This window comes from Anguilla anguilla, chromosome 19 (genome assembly GCF_013347855.1).
Source record: "Anguilla anguilla isolate fAngAng1 chromosome 19, fAngAng1.pri, whole genome shotgun sequence".
Classification (NCBI taxonomy): domain Eukaryota; kingdom Metazoa; phylum Chordata; class Actinopteri; order Anguilliformes; family Anguillidae; genus Anguilla; species Anguilla anguilla.
Genome location: NC_049219.1, coordinates 3,650,777 through 3,670,168, shown reverse-complemented (window position 1 = coordinate 3,670,168; position 19,392 = coordinate 3,650,777). Strand labels below are relative to the sequence as shown.

The 19,392-nt window shown below is 48.0% G+C and overlaps 1 protein-coding gene across 1 annotated transcript in view; it reads right to left on the bottom strand.

The window, feature by feature from the left end:
• LOC118218890 overlaps positions 1-18,587 on the bottom strand; it is a 45,216-nt gene extending 26,629 nt beyond the window's left edge. The window contains exons 1-6 of the mRNA XM_035401617.1: positions 18,558-18,587; positions 10,431-10,648; positions 1,244-1,302; positions 859-922; positions 592-746; positions 128-186 (exon numbers count right to left, since the gene is read on the bottom strand). Coding sequence (XP_035257508.1) covers positions 128-186; positions 592-746; positions 859-922; positions 1,244-1,302; positions 10,431-10,621 — 528 coding nt within the window. The 5' untranslated portion in view covers positions 10,622-10,648; positions 18,558-18,587. The remainder of the gene's footprint in view (positions 1-127; positions 187-591; positions 747-858; positions 923-1,243; positions 1,303-10,430; positions 10,649-18,557) is intronic.
• Between the last annotated feature and the right edge of the window lie 805 nt (positions 18,588-19,392).

The window sequence follows — 19,392 nt, the reverse complement described above, 5'->3', positions numbered from 1 at the left end:
AAGAGAGCCATCAATCTGCCACAAGACCGAGGCAATGGACCATATTTTGGCAAACATATGTCTAGCAGTTTCTATTATTGACCATGACAACAGTCATCAGCTAGATTGAAAGGTCAGTAACACTCACCTCACTTCTGCTGGGGGGGAGATACGCAGTTCTGTTCGCACTGCTCACATTGATGGAATCTGATGAGAAAAGCATGTTCAGCATTGGATCCATCTACATCCCCCCCGTCAGCAACAATGTGGCAGACATTGTCGGAGCTAGACGTCGGACTCGGCGGAGGAAGTTTGTAAGCAGGAATTGGTGGACTGCAGTGTCAACCATACATTTGTAAACGGTCAATTAGCTTCGAATTACAATTAATGACCATGTCCGTTTCTGTAATTATATGTTTAACAAAAAATTATGTTCTTGAAACGGAAAGAGATTGGCCAAAAAGTACACGGATCGTACATGGACCTAAAAGCATCGCCAAAACAGCGATACACTTATAAATCCAATTTACAATTATGGATTTCCGTTTTCTTCTCCAATTCAGCTTCAAAGTCAAAGTCACAAACGTGTGAACAACTGAATTTCACACTTACCGGAAACAACTGAAAAGTTCCACACATGGGAGATTCCGTCATATTCCGCGCGTAATGTATGCACATCCAGTGTCGTTACCATCAACGACACCATTTTGCCTTTACTTCCTATGGGTGTAAGTTCATTGCTGTCCAGCCATATCTTGGTATCTGGTCTGGTAAGTATTGAGAACAATGTCACCGTACAAACAACGAGGTGCGTAGGTTTCAAGTAAATGTGCTTTGAGAAGTTATGAACCGAAGGTTCTGATATTCTGAACTTCATACCTCTTCACGGAGGCGCTGACGTTTAGAACCCAACAGACAGAGAAGACAGGACTGCTGCAGCTTCCTGAAAATGGCAACGTTGGACGTATTCTTGTGACTATACATTCAGGTCTATAGGCCTAACTGAATGGACACACCCATTAATGAATTTTAAAAACAAAAGGTAAACGTTACCTATAGGCTACACATGCATAAGGCCATTCAAGCCACAGCAATTTAAAGCCGAAATGACATTTCCCTTACGCGTTACCAACGCCAGCTGATTCACTCCACTACAGCTGTAAATTAAAATATAATTCTAATTGTACCTCCACTGTGATTAACTGAAACTGGTTCATGTAAACGAGTCATACAAAAGTAAATAAATAAATAAACATTTACTCACCCAAAGAAGAAGAAAGCTGCAGTGCTATCAGTAATGAGAGAATAAACGCGGAGGCAAACCTGCAAATGTACAGATGTAGATTGCATTAGTGGAGCGCGTATTACGAGGACGTATTTATTTAATATATAAACCCACAGAAAATTAGCATATGTACATTTTCAGAGAATAGTTTAACTACTGTCCCTCTGAGAAAGCGATATGAGCGAAACGAAACAAAACATTCAGCTGTCGATATCATTTCGCAACACATTAGACCTACTAATACTGATATTGGGCGTATGCTCTGCAAACCCTCTGATTCTAAAATCAGACCGAGTAATTAGACAATTAGCTACACCTTTCAATTAAAATATTGACCACCCTTTTCACTCGGTTAAAAAAGTAAAATGAGTGAAATGACAATTCGTCAGAATCTCTGTGTTAGGTTAAAAAAAAAACATTCGAACAAACAGGACATTTTCCCATGGTAGTGCATGCTGAATGTTTCTTTCTATTGCCAGGAATAACTTAATCATATATCCTTCTCTCGTTTTTCACGCAGGCTTTGTTGGTTTTTGTGGACATTAAACGCGGCAATACATTTAGGTTATAACCCATATTGTTTGCAAGCATCCTGTTGTGTTGAAGATAGGCTAACTAGTAGGACAACACAGAATGCACGTGTCAGGTAAATATAAAAGCAAAATAATTACAAATTATATATTGAGTCCTTTCATGTGCCGTAAATATGGCGATGTGTTTAATTGAATCGTAGGGCATGTCGCCAAGCAGAATTCTTACAGATCCTTCTAACCCAAATGCGATACTTTGTGGTCAAAAGCTGAATTTTGCACTTATCTGACCGTAACATTATAGGTACCAAATGTTATTTGGCAACTCAAGGCTTATGTTTTTATTGCCCTAATTAGAAGATAATTTCTGGCAATCCTTCCCAGAAGGCTGTTGATATTGAGATCGCGGCTCATGTTAGATTTGAAGACTTTTGATCAATCCACATTCGTTATAGCTTCAACAAAAAGGGCACACTTCTTTCAGAAATTCTGTTTGGTGAGTTAATTTTAGTGATCATGGAATTTACCAACCTGAAAAAATATGTAGATTTTGATGGATTAAAAATTATAGGGGTGTGAATAATAGTGATATATATATAATTATTATTTTGAAGAAAATACCCCCCCCCCCCCCCTTTTTAAACATGTTATACATATAGCTCATTGCTTGCTTATTTATAGCCTTTTTTGTTTTTGTTTCACTTTTATTAAGTATAAAAATAATTCTGGAAGGCAGTATATATGTAAAAATGTAGGTCGTGTGTTGAAGTTGCTCTGGACAAGTTTCTGCTAAATGTCTACATTCTAGCAATCCCTCACTGAGTCAGCATAACCAATCCCTCAGAAACGCACGCTTACACGCATACATGCACACGCACAAACGCACGCTTACATGCATACACGCGCGTTCTCAATTCTATGTGCCTGCTCGACCACTCCGCTCTGCGGCAGCAGGGCGCCTTGTAACCCCTCCCACCCGCCCAAAGGGATCACAGAGCTTCTCCACGCTAGCTCCCCAGTGGTGGAACGAACTCCCCGTCCCTCTCCGAACCACCCCCTCACTACCCATCTTCCGCCGTGGCCTGAAGACTCATCTCTTCAGACTATACCTAGACTAACCACCACCACGCTGTATAAATTTTTTTTTTTAAATACCCTTTTTCCTGTCACTTGTTACATGTTGCCCCATCCCTGCACTTCTTGGTAATTTGTATTTGTCCTAATACTGTAGCTTAATCTTCTGCCTAGTTTGGCTTTGCAGATGTTAGACCAGGATAGTGTTCATTGTTCTCAGCTAGAAATAGCTGTACAAAATAAGTAATTGTACCTTACTGAACCCGTGTTCAGCAGTTGTCTACGATCATGAAAATGCACTTTTGTACGTCGCTTTGGATAAAAGCGTCTGCCAAATGAATGTAATGTAATGTACACACAGATGCGCATGCGTGCGCGCACAAAAAATGCACAGAAATGCGCACAAACAAGTTTCAAGTTTAATTGTCATTTCCACATACATACTATACGGGAACGAAATGTCGTTCCTCACGGTCCAAGGTGCTAACACAAAATACAACACAGTCTCGAAACATAAAAACAGAATAAAAGCACAATAAAAACAGTGATAAATATAAATAATGCAGTATGTGTAATTATAAGAACTATAAGAATATAGGTAATATCAATACTGCCTAACCAGTGGCCTCAGTGGTGATTATACATAGTATAAATAGGAGGCACAGCGGTGATGATGGCCCGGAATAAAGGGTCGGTACAGGGTAGTCATAAAATGTCCATTACAGGGGCAGAGAGGTGTAGTCCAGGTGTGCATCTGCGCACACACACAGATGTGCCCACACACACACGCACGAACCCACACACACACACATACTCTCTCTTGCACTTCTATGAAGATGTGGGATGGGGCAGAAAAACTGTCTAAAGTGGGTGTATTTTATTTGGATTTCAGAAATAATTGTTTCCCGCAAAGACATAACCGATGCAAAAGCAATTGCTTAAATGTTTGCTTTTTAGTTAGCTAGCAAGCCAGTTTAGAGTTATAGGTTTGCTTGAGTCTGAGGGGGGATTTGAACCTGGGTTTGTCACTCGTCCATAATGTTCCATTGGCAAACGTGCTACCCAGTGAACTATGAGGAAAACATTACATTACATTACATTACATTATAGGTTCTTAGCAGACGCTCTTATCCAGAGCGACTTACAACAAGTGCATTACAAAACTCAGAGACAAGCGCTTTACAATATTCCTGCAAGAGAGCTACAATAGGTATAACTAGAGGTTTAATGGATGTTAGAGGGTAGTGGGGGGTGATGAGGTGAGATGTAGCTTGAAGAGGTGAGTCTTCAGTCTACGTTTGAAGACGGCCAGGGTCTCTGCTGTTCTGACTTGCACAGGAAGGTCATTCCACCACCGTGGGGCTAGAACAGACAGGAGGCGTGACCGGGTGCTGGTGCGAGCCGGGGCAGGGACCAGGCGACATGTGGCAGCAGAACGGAGAGGTCTAGCTGGGGTGTAGGGTCTGATGAGTTGACGTAGATAGGGAGGGGCTGACCCCCTGGCTGCTTTGAAGGCAAGCACTAATGTTTTAAATTTGATGCGAGCCATCACGGGGAGCCAGTGGAGGGTGGTGAGCAGGGGGGTAACGTGGGAATGTCTGGGGAGGTTGAAGACCAGACGCGCTGCTGCGTTCTGGATGAGTTGCAGGGGTCTGATAGATGATGCTGGGAGGCCAGCAAGCAGGGAGTTACAGTAGTCCAGGCGGGACAGGACCACTGCCTGGACGAGGAGTTGGGTCGAGTAAGTTGTGAGGAAGGGGCGGATCCTCCGGATGTTATACAGGAAGAACCTGCATGAACGTGTCACTGCTGAAATGTGCTCGGTGAGGGACAGTCTGTTGTCCATCACCACGCCAAGGTTTCTAGTTGAGGGTGATGGTGTGAGGATGGTATTACCTAGGGAGATAGAGAGATCAGAGAGAGGGGAGTTAAGAGCCGGAATATAAATGAGCTCTGTCTTACCTGGATTGAGCTTGAGATGGTGGCGGACCATCCAGCTCTGAATATCACTCAGGCAGGCAGTGATGCGGGCTGAGACCTGTGTGTCAGAGGGTGGGAAGGAGAGAAACAGTTGTGTGTCATCAGCATAGCAATGGTAAGACATACCATGAGCTGTGATGACAGGGCCAAGGGACTGGGTGTAGAGAGAGAAGAGGAGAGGACCAAGGACCGAGCCCTGTGGGACTCCGGTGGTGAGGGGGTGTGGCGCAGATACTTTACCAGCCCAGGCTACCTGGAAGGAGCGATCTGAGAGGTAAGACTCAATCCAATTGAGGACTGTGCCACAGATCCCCATTGCAGATAGGGAGGACAGGAGGGTGGGGTGGTCGACTGTGTCGAAGGCTGCCGATAGGTCCAGAAGTAATAAGACGGAGGAGAGGGAGGCTGCTCGGGCTGCGTGGAGAGCTTCGTTGACAGAGAGGAGTGCGGTCTCTGTCGAGTGGCCTGGTCTGAATCCAGACTGATGGGGATCGAGGAGCTCATTCTGTGAAAGAAACACAGAGAGTTGATTTGATGCAGCACGTTCAATGGTTTTTGACAGAAATGGAAGGAGAGATACCGGTCTGTAGTTCCCAATGATGGAGGGGTCTAGTGTAGTCTTTTTCAGGAGGGGGGAGATGAGGGCCTTCTTGAAGGTTGACGGGAAGCAGCCGGATGTCAGGGAGGAGTTAACCAGGGAGGTGATGAATGGGAGAATCTCGGGTGAGATTGCCTGGAGGAGTGGTGAGGGAATGGGGTCAAGGGCACAGGTTGTGGGGCGATGGGAAAGTAGGAGTTGTGAAACCTCAGAATCGGTGAGGGGAGAGAAGTCGGAGAAACAAGGGGAAATGGTGAGGGAGGGGGAGAGTACAGGTTGAGGGGTGGGGAGTTGGGAGCCAGTGACCGTAAGCAGAGGAGTGGAGAGACAAGGGGAGGGGAGCATAGGGTGAGGTGGAGTGCAGAAGGAGTTGCGGATGACTGCAATCTTCTCGTCAAAGAAGGTTGCAAAGTCGTCAGCAGTGAGCGAGGACTGAGGGCGTGCAGATGGCTGGCTGAGGAGAGAGGAAAAAACAGAAAACAGTTGCCGAGGGTTAGAGCGGTAGTTATGGATTTTGGTTTGATAGTAGTTTACCTTGGCAGCAGTCACCGTGGAGGAGAACGCTGCAAGGAGGGATTGGTAGGCAGAGAGGTCTGAAGCATCTCTGGATGTCCTCCACTTCCTCTCTGCTGCACGGAGTCCAACCCTGGAGGTGCGTATGGCATTGGACATCCACGGGCGGGGAGGAGATGGACGTGTTGGCCTAGAGACAGTGGGGCAGAGGGAGTCAAGAGCAGATGTAAGGGAGGAAAGTAGGGAGGTGGATGCAGAATCAGTGGGGAGGGTAGTGAAGGATTCGAGAGGAGGGAGGGCAGCAGTGACAGATGAAGCAAGAGAGGAGGTTGAGAGGGAGCAGAGATTGCGGCGGACAGATACAGTGGGTGTGGGGGGAGAAGGTGGGTGAGAGGGAGCATGGGGGAGGGAGAAGGAAACGAAGTGGTGGTCAGAGGTGTGCAGAGGGGTTACAGTGATATCGGTGCAAGGGCTATTCCTCAGAAAAACCAGGTCGAGGAGGTTGCCCGCCTTGTGGGTAGGGGGAGATGACTGTAGGGAGAGGTCAAAGGAGTGGAGGAGATGTAGGACAGCTGAAGACTGAGATGTTTCCAGGTGGAGGTTGAAATCTCCAAGCAGGATCAGTGGGGTGCCGTCCTCAGGGAAAGAGCTGAGTAGGATATCCAGCTCATCGATGAAGTTTCCCAGTGGACCTGGGGGGCGATAAATGACAACAATGTATAGATTAGTTGGACAGGTGATTGAAACAGAATGGTATTCAAAACTGAATCGGGGTAGGTCAGAGAGAGGTAGGGCTGAGTATTTCCAGGAGGGAGAGATTAGAAGACCAGTGCCACCACCACGGCCTGATGGTCGGGGAGTGTGGGAGAATGAAAAGAAAGAGGAGAGGGCAGCAGGGGTTGCAGTGTTCTCTGGGGTGATCCATGTCTCAGTGAGGGCAAGGAAATCAAGGGAGAGCAGGGAGGCATAGGCTGAGATGAAATCAGCCTTCTTTGAAGCAGACTGGCAGTTCCAAAGTCCTCCAGCAACTGTGCAGTTATTGCAGGGAGACAGCTGGGGGTAGGAGAGGTTAGCTGGGTTCCGTCGCTTAGGGGGGCCACGTCTTTGGAACCGGGTGCTGTAGGGCAGAGAGCAGACAGAGATGGGAAGAGCTTGCATAAAACTGACGAGGAGCGACGCTAGCGTCGCTCAGAAACACTATTTGAAGTGCCGCGTAATTACTCAATAATGTAGCGATAAGCGGCTCTAAACGGATCAAATACAAGCAATTTACAATACCTTGAACCAAAACAGCTGCGCAGATAAAACGGGGATGAAACAAAGTTACCGATCAAAGACTTACGCGATACTAATTACTACCAATATTGCACAGCTGACAATCAATCAAGACTAGGAGTTTAACCGGTAAAAACAGCTGGCTACAAATCACTAATATGACGACGCAACAAGCAAAGACGACTAATTTAAAGAAACTAAGGCAAATTAAGGCCACAAGACACAACTAACAAGCAAAACAATACTTAGACTAGCTACTCAGAGGGACGGAAGTGAAGCTCTAGTCACGCCGAGGAGAATGCACTTTCAAAACAGATATCGGGGCTGCATATTCTTGGTCTTTTAAACGTATGCACCTGTATGTATGTCCAATGAGGCAACCTATTCTGGTGCATGTGATGATGTAATCAGGCAGGAAGAAGAAAATGCAAAATCCACTAAGGTTGGGGCTTTATTGTGTGGATGTGTGAGGTCAGAAGGTACAGAAATGAATGTTTTTAAGGGTTGAGTCTGTGGTCATTGTGGTTATTTCTGCAAGGAAACCCTGAAAAGTGCCAAACTCTCGGTGCTGTATATATTTGGGGCATGCCACCCCACCAACGCGTAACTTTGCAGGATGGCATACCTGCCACCCCAATTTCACATACTTAAGGTATGAAGATACTATCACATGGGAGGACCTGGAACTTGTATAAATACATACAGCCATTCAAATTTGTGCATAATGAATAACAGGATTGACAGAACATTTCTACTCTGCTGCCTCCTCTTCCTCCTCCTGGCTGTGTTCTGCCTGGCTGCGGATGTGGGTGTGAAGGATGAGGTCCACGGACAGCAGGCTTGACGCAGTGTGCAGGACGGAGAGGAGGAGCTGGTATTTACAGGCCAGGGACTCCAGCCCCCGAACCCTCCAGCTGGGGGGGGCGGCCCCAGAGGCCCTGAGGAAGTGTGACTGGGCATCCAGGAAGCGTGGGCCGGGGTACAGCCGCATGGGCACGCTCAGTACGGCCCCCGCCACCAGCCGGCAGGCCGCGCGCAGGTCGGGGCAGCGCCGCTGGGAGGCCTGCTGCAGGAGGCAGTGGTGCAGTACGAACTCAAACGCGCCCCCTGCTGGTAGCACGCTGCCTGCCTCTATTAGGACACCTGAAGAGGCGGGGCCTGTTTCTCGGGTACGGGTCCCCAATGCTCCTTCTTTCCCTTCCCCAAAATGGACGCCGGGCCGCTCTCCTGATGCCTTGCCATTTCGTAGCCAGTCCAGAATTGGATGTTCAGGTTCTGCTTCGGGCTCTGTGCTGTCAGGATTTTGGCTTTGGCCTGCACATAGTGGCCCCTCACCCTTGTTTGGGTCCCTAATAAGGGCCTGTGTCCCCTCACCCCTGTTTGGGTCGCTAATGAGGACCTGTGGCCCCTCACCCCTGTTTGGGTCCCCAATAATGGCCTGTGGCCCTCCAGCCTCTGTGCTGTCAGTGCTCAGGTGGGCATTGTCCCTCATGCTGGCGGGTGCTCTATCTAACCTTGTACCATTGTGTAGGCCGGGTTGTTTGACCATGTAATGAGCTACGTTCTCACTGTCCTCCTCCCTGCCCTGCGGGTGATGCGATTGGACAGGACCGTGTGCGTGACGCGACAGGACAGGCTCGTACACGCGCTGAAGCATCCGGAACAGTCCGCAGAAGGCCCTGCTGCACTGCTCCGCCAGGCCGGGACTGGGCCCGCACAGAACCAGGCAGTGCGGTGCCAAGCCCCGCCCCTCTGGGAAGCCCACGTGGGCCAACCTGTCGGGACCCAGCACCACGGGCTTGCAGAATGTCACCGTGGCAACGTGCTCCTCTCCAATCTGGCTCCAGTCACCGGGGTCGGCAAAGAGCTCCGCCCCCGCCAGCCGACAGAACAGCGCCAGCTCGTCACTGTCCACGCACTCCACCACGGACAGGCCGGCCCGCCGAGCGAGGTCCAGCGCCAGCTCCGACTGCTTCGCTGCCGAGAGCAGCAGCCCCACCCTCAGCCTGCGCAGGCAGGCCACGCCCCGCTCTGCCCTCCCGCCCACCCCGCCGCAGCACCTCTGCGCCTGCGCCGTGCTCGCCAGGTTCAGAGAGACGCCAGGGGGCGCCAGAGGGGACTGGAGCGGCACGCTTGTGGCCAGCGCTCGGAGCGGCCCGTCGCCAGGGCAACGCACCGCAAAGTCTCTGTGGATCACCAGGCCCTGGAGGACCCGGGACCGGCTCACGGTCAGGCCTGGTACGGGCGTGTGGAGCGCCGCGAAGTGGCGGGAGATCAGGGTCACGCCGGTGAAGTCCTGCTCACACCGCCACCTGCGGTAGAACTCGCAGGCCGTCTGGCTCAGGACCCCCCAGTGGGAGCTCGCCGTCTTTCCCCGGAAGTAGGCGTCCGTGAGCGGGCGCAGGTGGGCGGGGTCCTGGAGAAGGGACAGGGCGCGAGGGGCAAGGCCCTGCCCAATCACGCCATCCAAAACGAGCGTCTAGAAGGACAGCAGAATGTGAGCCACGCGGCGGGCCTGAATGCCGTGGAGATGGTCGCCGTGGATACCCCGCAGAAGCGCCCCCAGCAGGAGAAGGAAGGACTTGGCTCCATCACCCGTGATCTTACAGTGTGCTGATACACATCCCACCAGGACTCTGTCACAGGCACAACACAACACCATTATCAGCACACACATCTCTATCCATAGTCTTTTACTCACTATTACTCATACAGTATGATTTACACAGTTACTCATACACATTGGTAATCACACAGTATGAATTACACACTGTAACTCACAATACGATTTGCGCACTGCTACTCACAGTATGATTTACACACAGTTACTCACACAGTATGATTTGCACACTGTTATGCATGCAGTATGATTTACACACTGTTACTCACACAGTATGATTCACACACTGTTATGCATGCAGTATGATTTACACACTGTTACTCACACAGTATGATTCACACACTGTTATGCACGCAGTATGATTTACACACTGTTACTCAAACAGCTTTTTCCACTTGTATACTTTCGTTTCTCATTTATAGTGCAAACGTCACATCCCCAACATCGAACTGTGCATATTGCATTAAGACGTAGTGGTGAAAAACCGTTTTCTGAGCTGGATGAATGGAAGAAGCCCCAGGTTGTTGGCTGTGCTGTATGTCAGTAAGAGGGAGAACAGGTTCTGGGGCCTGTTACCTGGCAACGGGATGGTCAAGCCGAAGGGAGGTAAGGATCCTCCGGCCATCCCTGGTGATGAGGACCTCTCCAGAGTCGCGGGTGAAGAGGACCTGGCCCCCAGATGGACCGAAGCACGGGCCCACCACCGCCTCCAAGGCCTGGGTGACCTGCAGCAGGGTCCCCAACTCCACCCTCTGCACCCCCTTCATCTCCACACTGCCTTTAACAGGGGCCTGCTGTACACACAGGGCGCAATCACTGAGCTGCATTTCCAACACAGACACAGCGTACTCAATCTGAAATGCACACGGTGCATTTCCCACACAGACACAGCGTACTCAATCTGAAATGCACACAGTGCATTACCAACAAAGACACAGCATACTCAATCTGAAATGCACATGGTCCATTTCAAACACAGGCATAGCGTACTCAATCTGAAATGCACACGGTACATTTCAAACACAGACACAGCGTACTCAAACTGAAATGCAGGACTCCAACCCTGTAGGGTAACCTGTTCAGCAAACAAACAAACAATCCTGCCAAGTACAAAACTAGCACTGAAATCACATTTGCCTAATCAGAATCAGACAAAACAATCCTGCCAAATACAAAACTAACTCGCATTAGCCTAACTAGGTACATTGAGCTAAACTAGAGGCTAGGGAGGGGTGGGGAGAGGTGCAGCCTGAAGAGATGAGTGTTTAGTCTGCGCTTGAAGGTAATCAGATTCTCTGCTGTTCTGACCACCACGGGAAGGTCATTCCACCAGCGAGGGGCCAGGACAGACAGCAGTGGTGTGGTGTCTTGCTCAGGGGCACTTCGACACGCCCAGGGCGGGGGATCAAACTGGTAACCGTCCGGCTGCCAGACAACCACTCTTAGCTCCTGAGCTATGTGGCCCCACACTGCACTGCCTTACGCCTGGTCTAGACCGCTTACCTCGCCTGCGCGTGACGGCTACCTCGCCGAACTGCTGCGGCTCGCATGCATGTGTGTGTCCACACCGCCAGCGCTGCTGCTGCGGCGCTGCTACTGCCAGCCCTATCTGTCTACATTGAGTTTGCCTTTGATAATGGCCATCAATAATAGAATGTTTCATTTCATTTCATAAATTTAATTTATATTTAGTTTAGACAGAAAAAGGTTAAGAAGTGTGTGCTCAATTGTAAAAAAAAAAAAAAAAAAAAAAAAAAAAAAAAATTAGGGCCTTGTTTCAGATCTTTACAAAAAATGTTATATTAGACAGAGGGAACTGGAGTAAGCAGTCAACGATTTAGAAACTCCCAACTTCAGTCTTGAGTATCACCCTCTGGAGTCCCTTGTAGTAGCGTCACAAGACCACCGGATGGCGGAAAGCATCCACTTTGTGTTTCCAGTATTCCAGTACAGCCAACAGTCCTGATAGCAAAAGTAAATACTCTGGCACACAATGGTTTTATTAAATTACATTTAGCATGAGGATGGGGGTGTAATTTCAAAGAAACACTGCACTGGTTGATGCACTGAAGATGCTCATTTTTATTGTACACACAGAGCACGTACACAGCGCATTACAGTACATTACAGGCATTTAGCAGACTCTCTTATCCAGAGCGACTTACACAACTTTTTACATAGCATTTTTCACATTGTATCCATTTATACAGCTGGATATATACTGAAGCAATGCAGGTTAAGTACCTTGCTCAAGGGTACAACGGCAGTGCCCTTCCTGGGAATCGAACCTGCGACCTTTCGGTTACAAGCCCAGTTCCTTACCCACTGTGCTACACTCCGTCCTACATCAATACACACAGACGCACGCACATGCATAACATGCACACACACGCACACAAACACACATACACCATGTTCACCTGATCATATAGATAGATGGTTTGATACTGTGGTCTGTGTCTTTGGAGGCCCTACTAGACTGAAGGCCCTTTTCTTTCTGGGGAGGCTATGCTTCTTTGGTGTGTGTAGCAGGATGCTGGCCATGTGCTACCAGATCATTGTGGCCGGTGTCCTGTTCTACACCTGTGTGTGCTGGGCTGGGAGCCTCTACTCCAGGGACACAAAGAGGCTCAAATTGATCCAGAAGGCCAGCTGCCACCCTCTGCTGTTGTTCTGGGTGCAGTGGGTATTTGCCGACTCTCCCCCCCCTCTCTGCGCCAGCCCCCCTTCTCTGCTTCCTCGGCCAGCCCTATAGCTGCCCTCCTCAGTCTTGCCCCTGCCATGCCCGTGTTCTCCAGAAGGTAGAGCACTGACTGGCGGGTGAACCCCCAGCGTCCCACCTCCACTGGATATACTGTCGCTCTCTAACCGACCTCCTTACACTCCTTACACTCTCACACTCCGCTGCCAGGTCGGAGTACTTCAGGCGTTTCCGCTCATAGGCTGCTTCTGCCCCCTCCTCCCATGGGAGGGTGAGCTCCATAAGGAGCACCACCTTCACCCGAGAGGACCACATCTCCATATAAGGAGCACCACCTTCGCCCGAGTAGAACACGTTTCCATATAAGGAGCACCACCTTCGCCTGAGTGGACCACGTCTCCATATAAGGAGCACCATCTTCACCCGAGAGGACCACGTCTCCATATAAGGAGCACCATCTTCGCCCAAGTAGACCATGTCTCCATATAAGGAGCACCACCTTTGCCCGAGTAGACCATGTCTCCATATAAGGAGCACCACCTTCGCCCGAGTGGACCATGTCTCCATGTTAGGCCACAGGAACGCTGTGCTGATTTCATTTGGGAAATGGAGCTGTGGATTGAGATCTACACGCATGCTCCACCCTCTGCCTGGAACCAGGGCTCTACTCCCACCTTTGTGTCCTACGGTCTCCTCCTCCTCTGCTTGCCTCACAAAGTGGGTTTGATGCTCTTTCACAGGAGAAGCGTCTCTGTTTGCCTCCTGTCTGCTGGTCTCCAGTAATTCCAGAAGCTTCCGCAGCAGCTGGTCATACCTCCATCTGTAGCACCCCTGTGCTGGAGCCGTCTCACAGCCTGACAGAACGTCCTGGAGGCCTGCTCTGTGTCCCTGTGCTGGAGGCCTGCTGTGTGTCCCTGTGCTGCAGGCCTGCTCTGTGTCCCTGTACTGGAGCCGTCTCACAGCCTGATAGAATGTGCCGGAGGCCTGCTCTGTGTCCCTGTGCTGGAGGTCTGCTCTGCGTCCCTGTGCTGGAGCCGTCTCACAGCCTGACAGACCTACTCAGTGTCCCTGTGCCGGAGGCCTCCTCTGTGTCCCAGTGCTGGAGGCCTGCTGTGTGTCCCTGTGCTGGAGCCCTGCTCTGTGTCCATGTGCTGGAGCCGTCTCACAGCCTGACAGAACGTGCCGGAGGCCTCGTTTGGGTGCAGCACAGAGCGGACGGTCTCATCCGCACCAAACCATTAGTGCACGTTCTGAGGAGAAGGCAGGGTGTCATAATTGGCCCTGATCAGGAAGCTAAGCCTGGCTTGTGGTATCTTCCACCAGTCTGACCCACTGAGCGATCGGTCCTCCATACTTTCCCACGCTGTCCATCCTCCCAGACCACCATAGCAAACTGCTAAAACCTGCTACCTCTCCTGCGCTGTCCATGGTGGGATGACCCAGAGTCTTTTGTGCCTCTCTGTTTCCCTGCTGGGGGGGGTTGTGACCCTCTGTTTCCATGCTGGGGGGGTTTTGCCCCTCTGCTTCCCTGCTGGGGGGGGGGGGGTTTGTCCCTCTGTTTCCATGCTGGGGGGGTTTTGCCCCTCTGTTTCCCTGCTGGGGGGGTTGTACTCCTCTGTTTCCCTGCTGGGGGGTTGTGCCCCTTTGTTTTTCTGGTGGGGGGGTTGTGCCCCTCTGTTTCCCTGCTGGGGGGAAGCAGTCAGGTAGAAGCAAACTGCAAACATGGAACGCATATCAGGCCACTGCTTTATGTACCACAATTAAACCATCAGTGAAAGCCCAGGATATACTGGTATATTTATAAATCAATGACAAAGTATGTTCTACAGCATATCCAGCAATTTACCCACCCAGATATCATTTCTGATTCACAATGTTGTACATTTTCAGCTTTCATAAAACGCCAGTAGTACAGATTCTGATGTAGTCAGCTGAAAGGAACTTCTTAGCTTACAAAGGAGATGGTACAGTAGAATGGGCACATCCAAATTGTTCAGGTGCAGGGCATAAACAATATGTAGAGTTAAAAAAATGTCTGATGTTTGAACAGACTAGGCAGAATTTGTGTCATTTCAAACAGGTTAGAATATGGGTTTAACATCAGCATGCCTTTGGAGCTGAGTGAGTACATTTAACATGGTCAGTGAAAATAGCGGTGATATGTGTTATTCAACCAATCATTTAAACAGAAACATTTACACTCTAGACATTTGACATGTAAACAGTAAAAATAACACATACAAATACAACACTACAAACTTGCACCAGCAGGCCTTATCTGATAGAAGAAAAATCACATTATCAGAACAGACAGAACAGACATTGCCACAGGAATACCAATCGTGCTGCAATGCAACTCACCTGGGCAATGTTGCTGGAAGTGATGAGACAGAATTGCAAACATCTTGACTTCATTTCACAATCTGCATGTCTAGCAATAAGCACTGGAACATTGTACTAATATGAGATGACTGTATTGTGAAAACTGAGGGTGATTTAGAGTTGTGCACTTTGTGGGTAGGTACTGCAATTAGTGTCTTAGGGTAAGAATTTTGCCAGTCAGTTTGGCAAATTGAGTTTTCCACACTGAGCCAAAGCAATCATAACATACTGTAATGCATTTGTAATGTGTGACTGCAGATATCAGAAATGCATCTGAAAAAATGTAGGGTCTCAGGAACATCTCAGAGACTGGATGTCATGCAATCCACACTTCTACCCTGGTTTTGGCTTAGTGGTCTAATCCATTCAACTGATGTGCAGCAGATCCAGGTTCAAACCTACAGGAAAACCATTTCTTTGAGAGGTAACAAACATACCAGCTCAATACACAAGCAGTGACTTTTCAAAATGTATTGAGTTGTGGTTACAATACAGCAACAGAAGCAAGCATTCATCAGACACTACACAACTTCTCGCATAATGGATTTTATTTCCACTACTGTAGATGAATGTCACTGCTTTAACTGCAGATTTTAGCCCCATGCTGATCTACTCATATTGAGCCCAAACATAATCCAATATAGAATATGAAATAAGTACTACTGTGTCACAGGAGTTCAATACATCACACAATAATAAATCACAACAGCAAAACATTTGATATTTTAATAATTCAGGTTTAATCATTGCATATTATTGTCTGAAAATACAGAAAATTAAAGCAAAAAAAAAAAAAAAAAAAAAAACCTAAAAGAATTAATAAGGAAACTCAATCCATCATTGTTTACAGTAATGAAAGAAAATAAGTACACTGCAGTGATCATTCTGCATTCTCCCTATCAGCTGCATTTGCCCACAGAAATTTGCACATTGGAACTCTTGTGAAAATGAATGAAAGCAACTGTAAAAACTAGTAAAATGCACATTTAAGTGGAGGAGTTTGCCACTGGATTCTTTTAAAAAAAGATGCAGATACAGGAGACAGAATTATTACTTCAAAAACATTTTACCCTGCCATCTTTTGCCATTATTACTCTCAATGTTATATTAATGTTTTAATAATCAAAAGTACATAAACACACCTTGAACATTTTCAATATAAATGTATTAAAATGTAAAAAAATATCACATTTAGACAGCAAGTGCTTAACTTGAACTGCTAAAAGATAATACTCTTACGTACAGGGGTTAGGCTGTACTGAGGTTATATATATATATATATATATATAATATTGGGCACAGCTGAAATTGCACTGGTAAGGCATTGGTCAAGGAAGGTTGCAAGTGTGTCGATGTGTGTGTGTGTGTGTGTGCGTATGGGAAGAGAATGTGTGTGTTTATACATGTGTGTGCGTGCGTATGGGAATGAGAGTGTGTGAGTGTTTACACGTTTGTGTTTGTGCGTGATTGCATAAATGTGTGTGTGTGTGTGTGTGTGCGTTTGCGAATGTGTGTGTCTGTATACTGTATGTGAGTGTGTGAGTGAGAGAAAAGGTGTGTGTGTATGAGCGCGTGTATGTGTGCATGCGTGTGTGTGTGTGTGTGCGTGAGATTGTGTGTGTCCGTGTGTAGGTGTGTGTGAGTGACTGGGTGTGAGAGAGTGTGCCTGCATAGGTCTGTGAGTGCGTGTGCATGAGTAAACATGAGTGCATGTATTTGTGAGTGCATGTGCATGACTGACAGAGAAAGGGTGTGTGTGAGAGTATGTGTGTGTGTGATGGAGTGTATGTGAGAGAGAGAGGGTGTGTGTGACTGGTTGTGCGAGAGTGTGTGTAGATGTGTGAGTGCATGTGTGTGAGTCTAGGTGCATACGAGTGTGTATATATATATATGTGTGAGTGTGTGATTGAGTGTGTGTATCTGTACATGAGAGTGTGTGTATATATATGTCTGTGTGTGTGTGTGTGCATGCGTTGGAGTGTGTATGCTCACGTATGTGTGTGTGCGCGCGCATGTGTGTGTGTCTACTCCAGTTAGCAGAGGGACACTGAGGAATGTGTGTGTTGACACATGTTTGTGTCTCTGCAGGCATGTGTGTGTGTGTGTGAGTGCATGAGTTTGTGTGTGTGTGCGTGCGTTTGTGTGAATGTGTGTGGATGTGAATGTGTGTGTGTTTGAGAGTATGAAAGAGAGAGAAAGTATGTGTGTGCATACGGTTATGAGCGTGTGTACGTATGTATGCATGTGTGTGTGCGCGTGAGAGTGCACTGGTGAATGTGTTTGTTCGTGTGTGCGAGAGATTGTGTGTGTTCATGTGTGTAGGTGTGTGTGTGCATGTGTGTGATTGGGTGTGTGAGTGATTGGGTGTGAGAGGGTGTGTGTGTGTGTGTAAGAGTGTGAGTGTGTGTGCACGAGCGTGTGCGTGCATAGGTGTGTGAGTGTACATCAGTGTGTGTATTTGTGAGCGCGTGTGCATGAGTGTGAGAAAGCAAGGGTGTGTGTGAGAGTATGTGTGTGTGGATGTGTGTATGTGGGTGTATGTGTCTATGTGTATCTGAGTGTGTGTGTGTATGTGTATATGAGTGTGTGTGGTGTGTGTGTGTGAGTGGGTATATGAATGTGGTGTGTGTGTGTACATGAGTGTATGTATTTGTGTGTGCGTGCATGTGTGCGCGAGTGTGTATGCGCACGTGTGTGTGTGTATGCGTCTGTGTGCACATGCATATTTGTGTGCGCGCACGTGCGTGTGTGTGTGTCTCTACTCCAGTTGGCAGAGGGACACTGAGAAGCTTTTCACTTTAAATCCAGCACAGAGGGGTGTGTGTTGAGTGAAGTGTGTGTGGAATCTGTGCAGGAGGGTCAGTGTGTCAGAGTCAGAGACGCTGTAGAAGGACAGAGTGCCGGTTGGACGGTCCACACACACTCCTACCCTGTACACACACATACATCCTCCAGATTCATGATCACACACTCCTGCTCTGCGGTAGGGGGGGGTGGGGACAAGTATGTCTGTTCGGTTACGATTGTGCGAGACATAGTAACCGACTCTACGAGAGGGACCGGAATCATAAAGCCACCCCAGACTCCAGGAGGTTTTATTCAGTCCAAACCAACAGTCATAACCGTGTCCTTTCCTGCTGACTCCTTTATCTGTCACTGCTATAGAAAACTCTCCCCCCCTCTCAGACCTACTGACCTCAGCCTCCCAGTAACAGCGCTCACACACATTCTCTCTGCACACAACCTGGAACATGTGCTCAAATCTCTCTGGATGATCAGGATATGGCTGCTCCTCTCTCCCCAGTGTGTGTGTCACCCTCCTGTTCCCCTCAGACAGAGACAGCTTTCTGTGCGCTGTGTTTGGATCCAGTGTGAGCTGATAGCCGTCTGCACACCAGAGACATTAATGAGATTAAATATCACTATTAATATTCACCTTATTATGTGTGTGAGAGAGAAAGGACTGTCATAGTACCTCTGTGTGTGTGTTTGTGTACATGTGTGTTTCTGATTGTGTGTTTATGTGTGTAAGAGAGAAGTCTCTCTGTCTCACACACACACACACACACACACACAGAGTGTGTATCTATGCAAAGTGTTCTATGTCAATACAGACTCACATTTCCTGGGTCCTGGTTTGGTCCTGTTCTCTCCTCCATGGTCCACACTGTAAGAACAGCAGAACAGAATTCTGAATTTTAACCATCCTTTATTTCCACTCTCAACACACCAATGACATCACATATATAAAAACAAAGGCACAATAAAACACAAAACCACGATCATATGAAAAAAACACAAATCTGTCAGAAAGGAAACTTATTCCATTCACTCACCCTGTTCCATGTGCAAAAACAGCTCCCCTCCCTCCACTGAAAACACCCTTATAACACACACACTCTGAAACACACTCAGGTTCTCCATTGCTTTGTAATACTGAAACTCCACCATCACTGTGTCCCTGATCAAACCCCTAACTACAACAACCATATTGGGATGGCAGGTATGCCATCCCGCCAAGTTACGCCTTGGCGGGGGCATGCCCCCATACCTATACAGCACCGAGAGTTTGGCACTTTTCAGGGTTCCCCACAGAAATAACCACAACAGCCACAGACACTCAGCCCTTAAAAACATTAAATTCTGTACATTCTGACCCCATTTCAACAAACAGAACTCATAAACAACTTCACATGTCCACACAATAAAGCCCCAAACTAAGGGGATTTTGCGTTTTCTCCTTCTTCTTCTCTTTCTTCTTCTCATTCTTATTTTTCCTGCCGCCTTTCCCACTAACAACATGTCTCCCCATTGGACATTTCACTGACACCAGCCAAATCTTCACCTACACGACCCAATCAAAAACGCGCATACACACGCAAAATACCGATACCTTTCTACTCTGAAACATTTGCAGGGTAAATAGCTAGTCCGCCTGTGGCCTAGTGGGCAAGG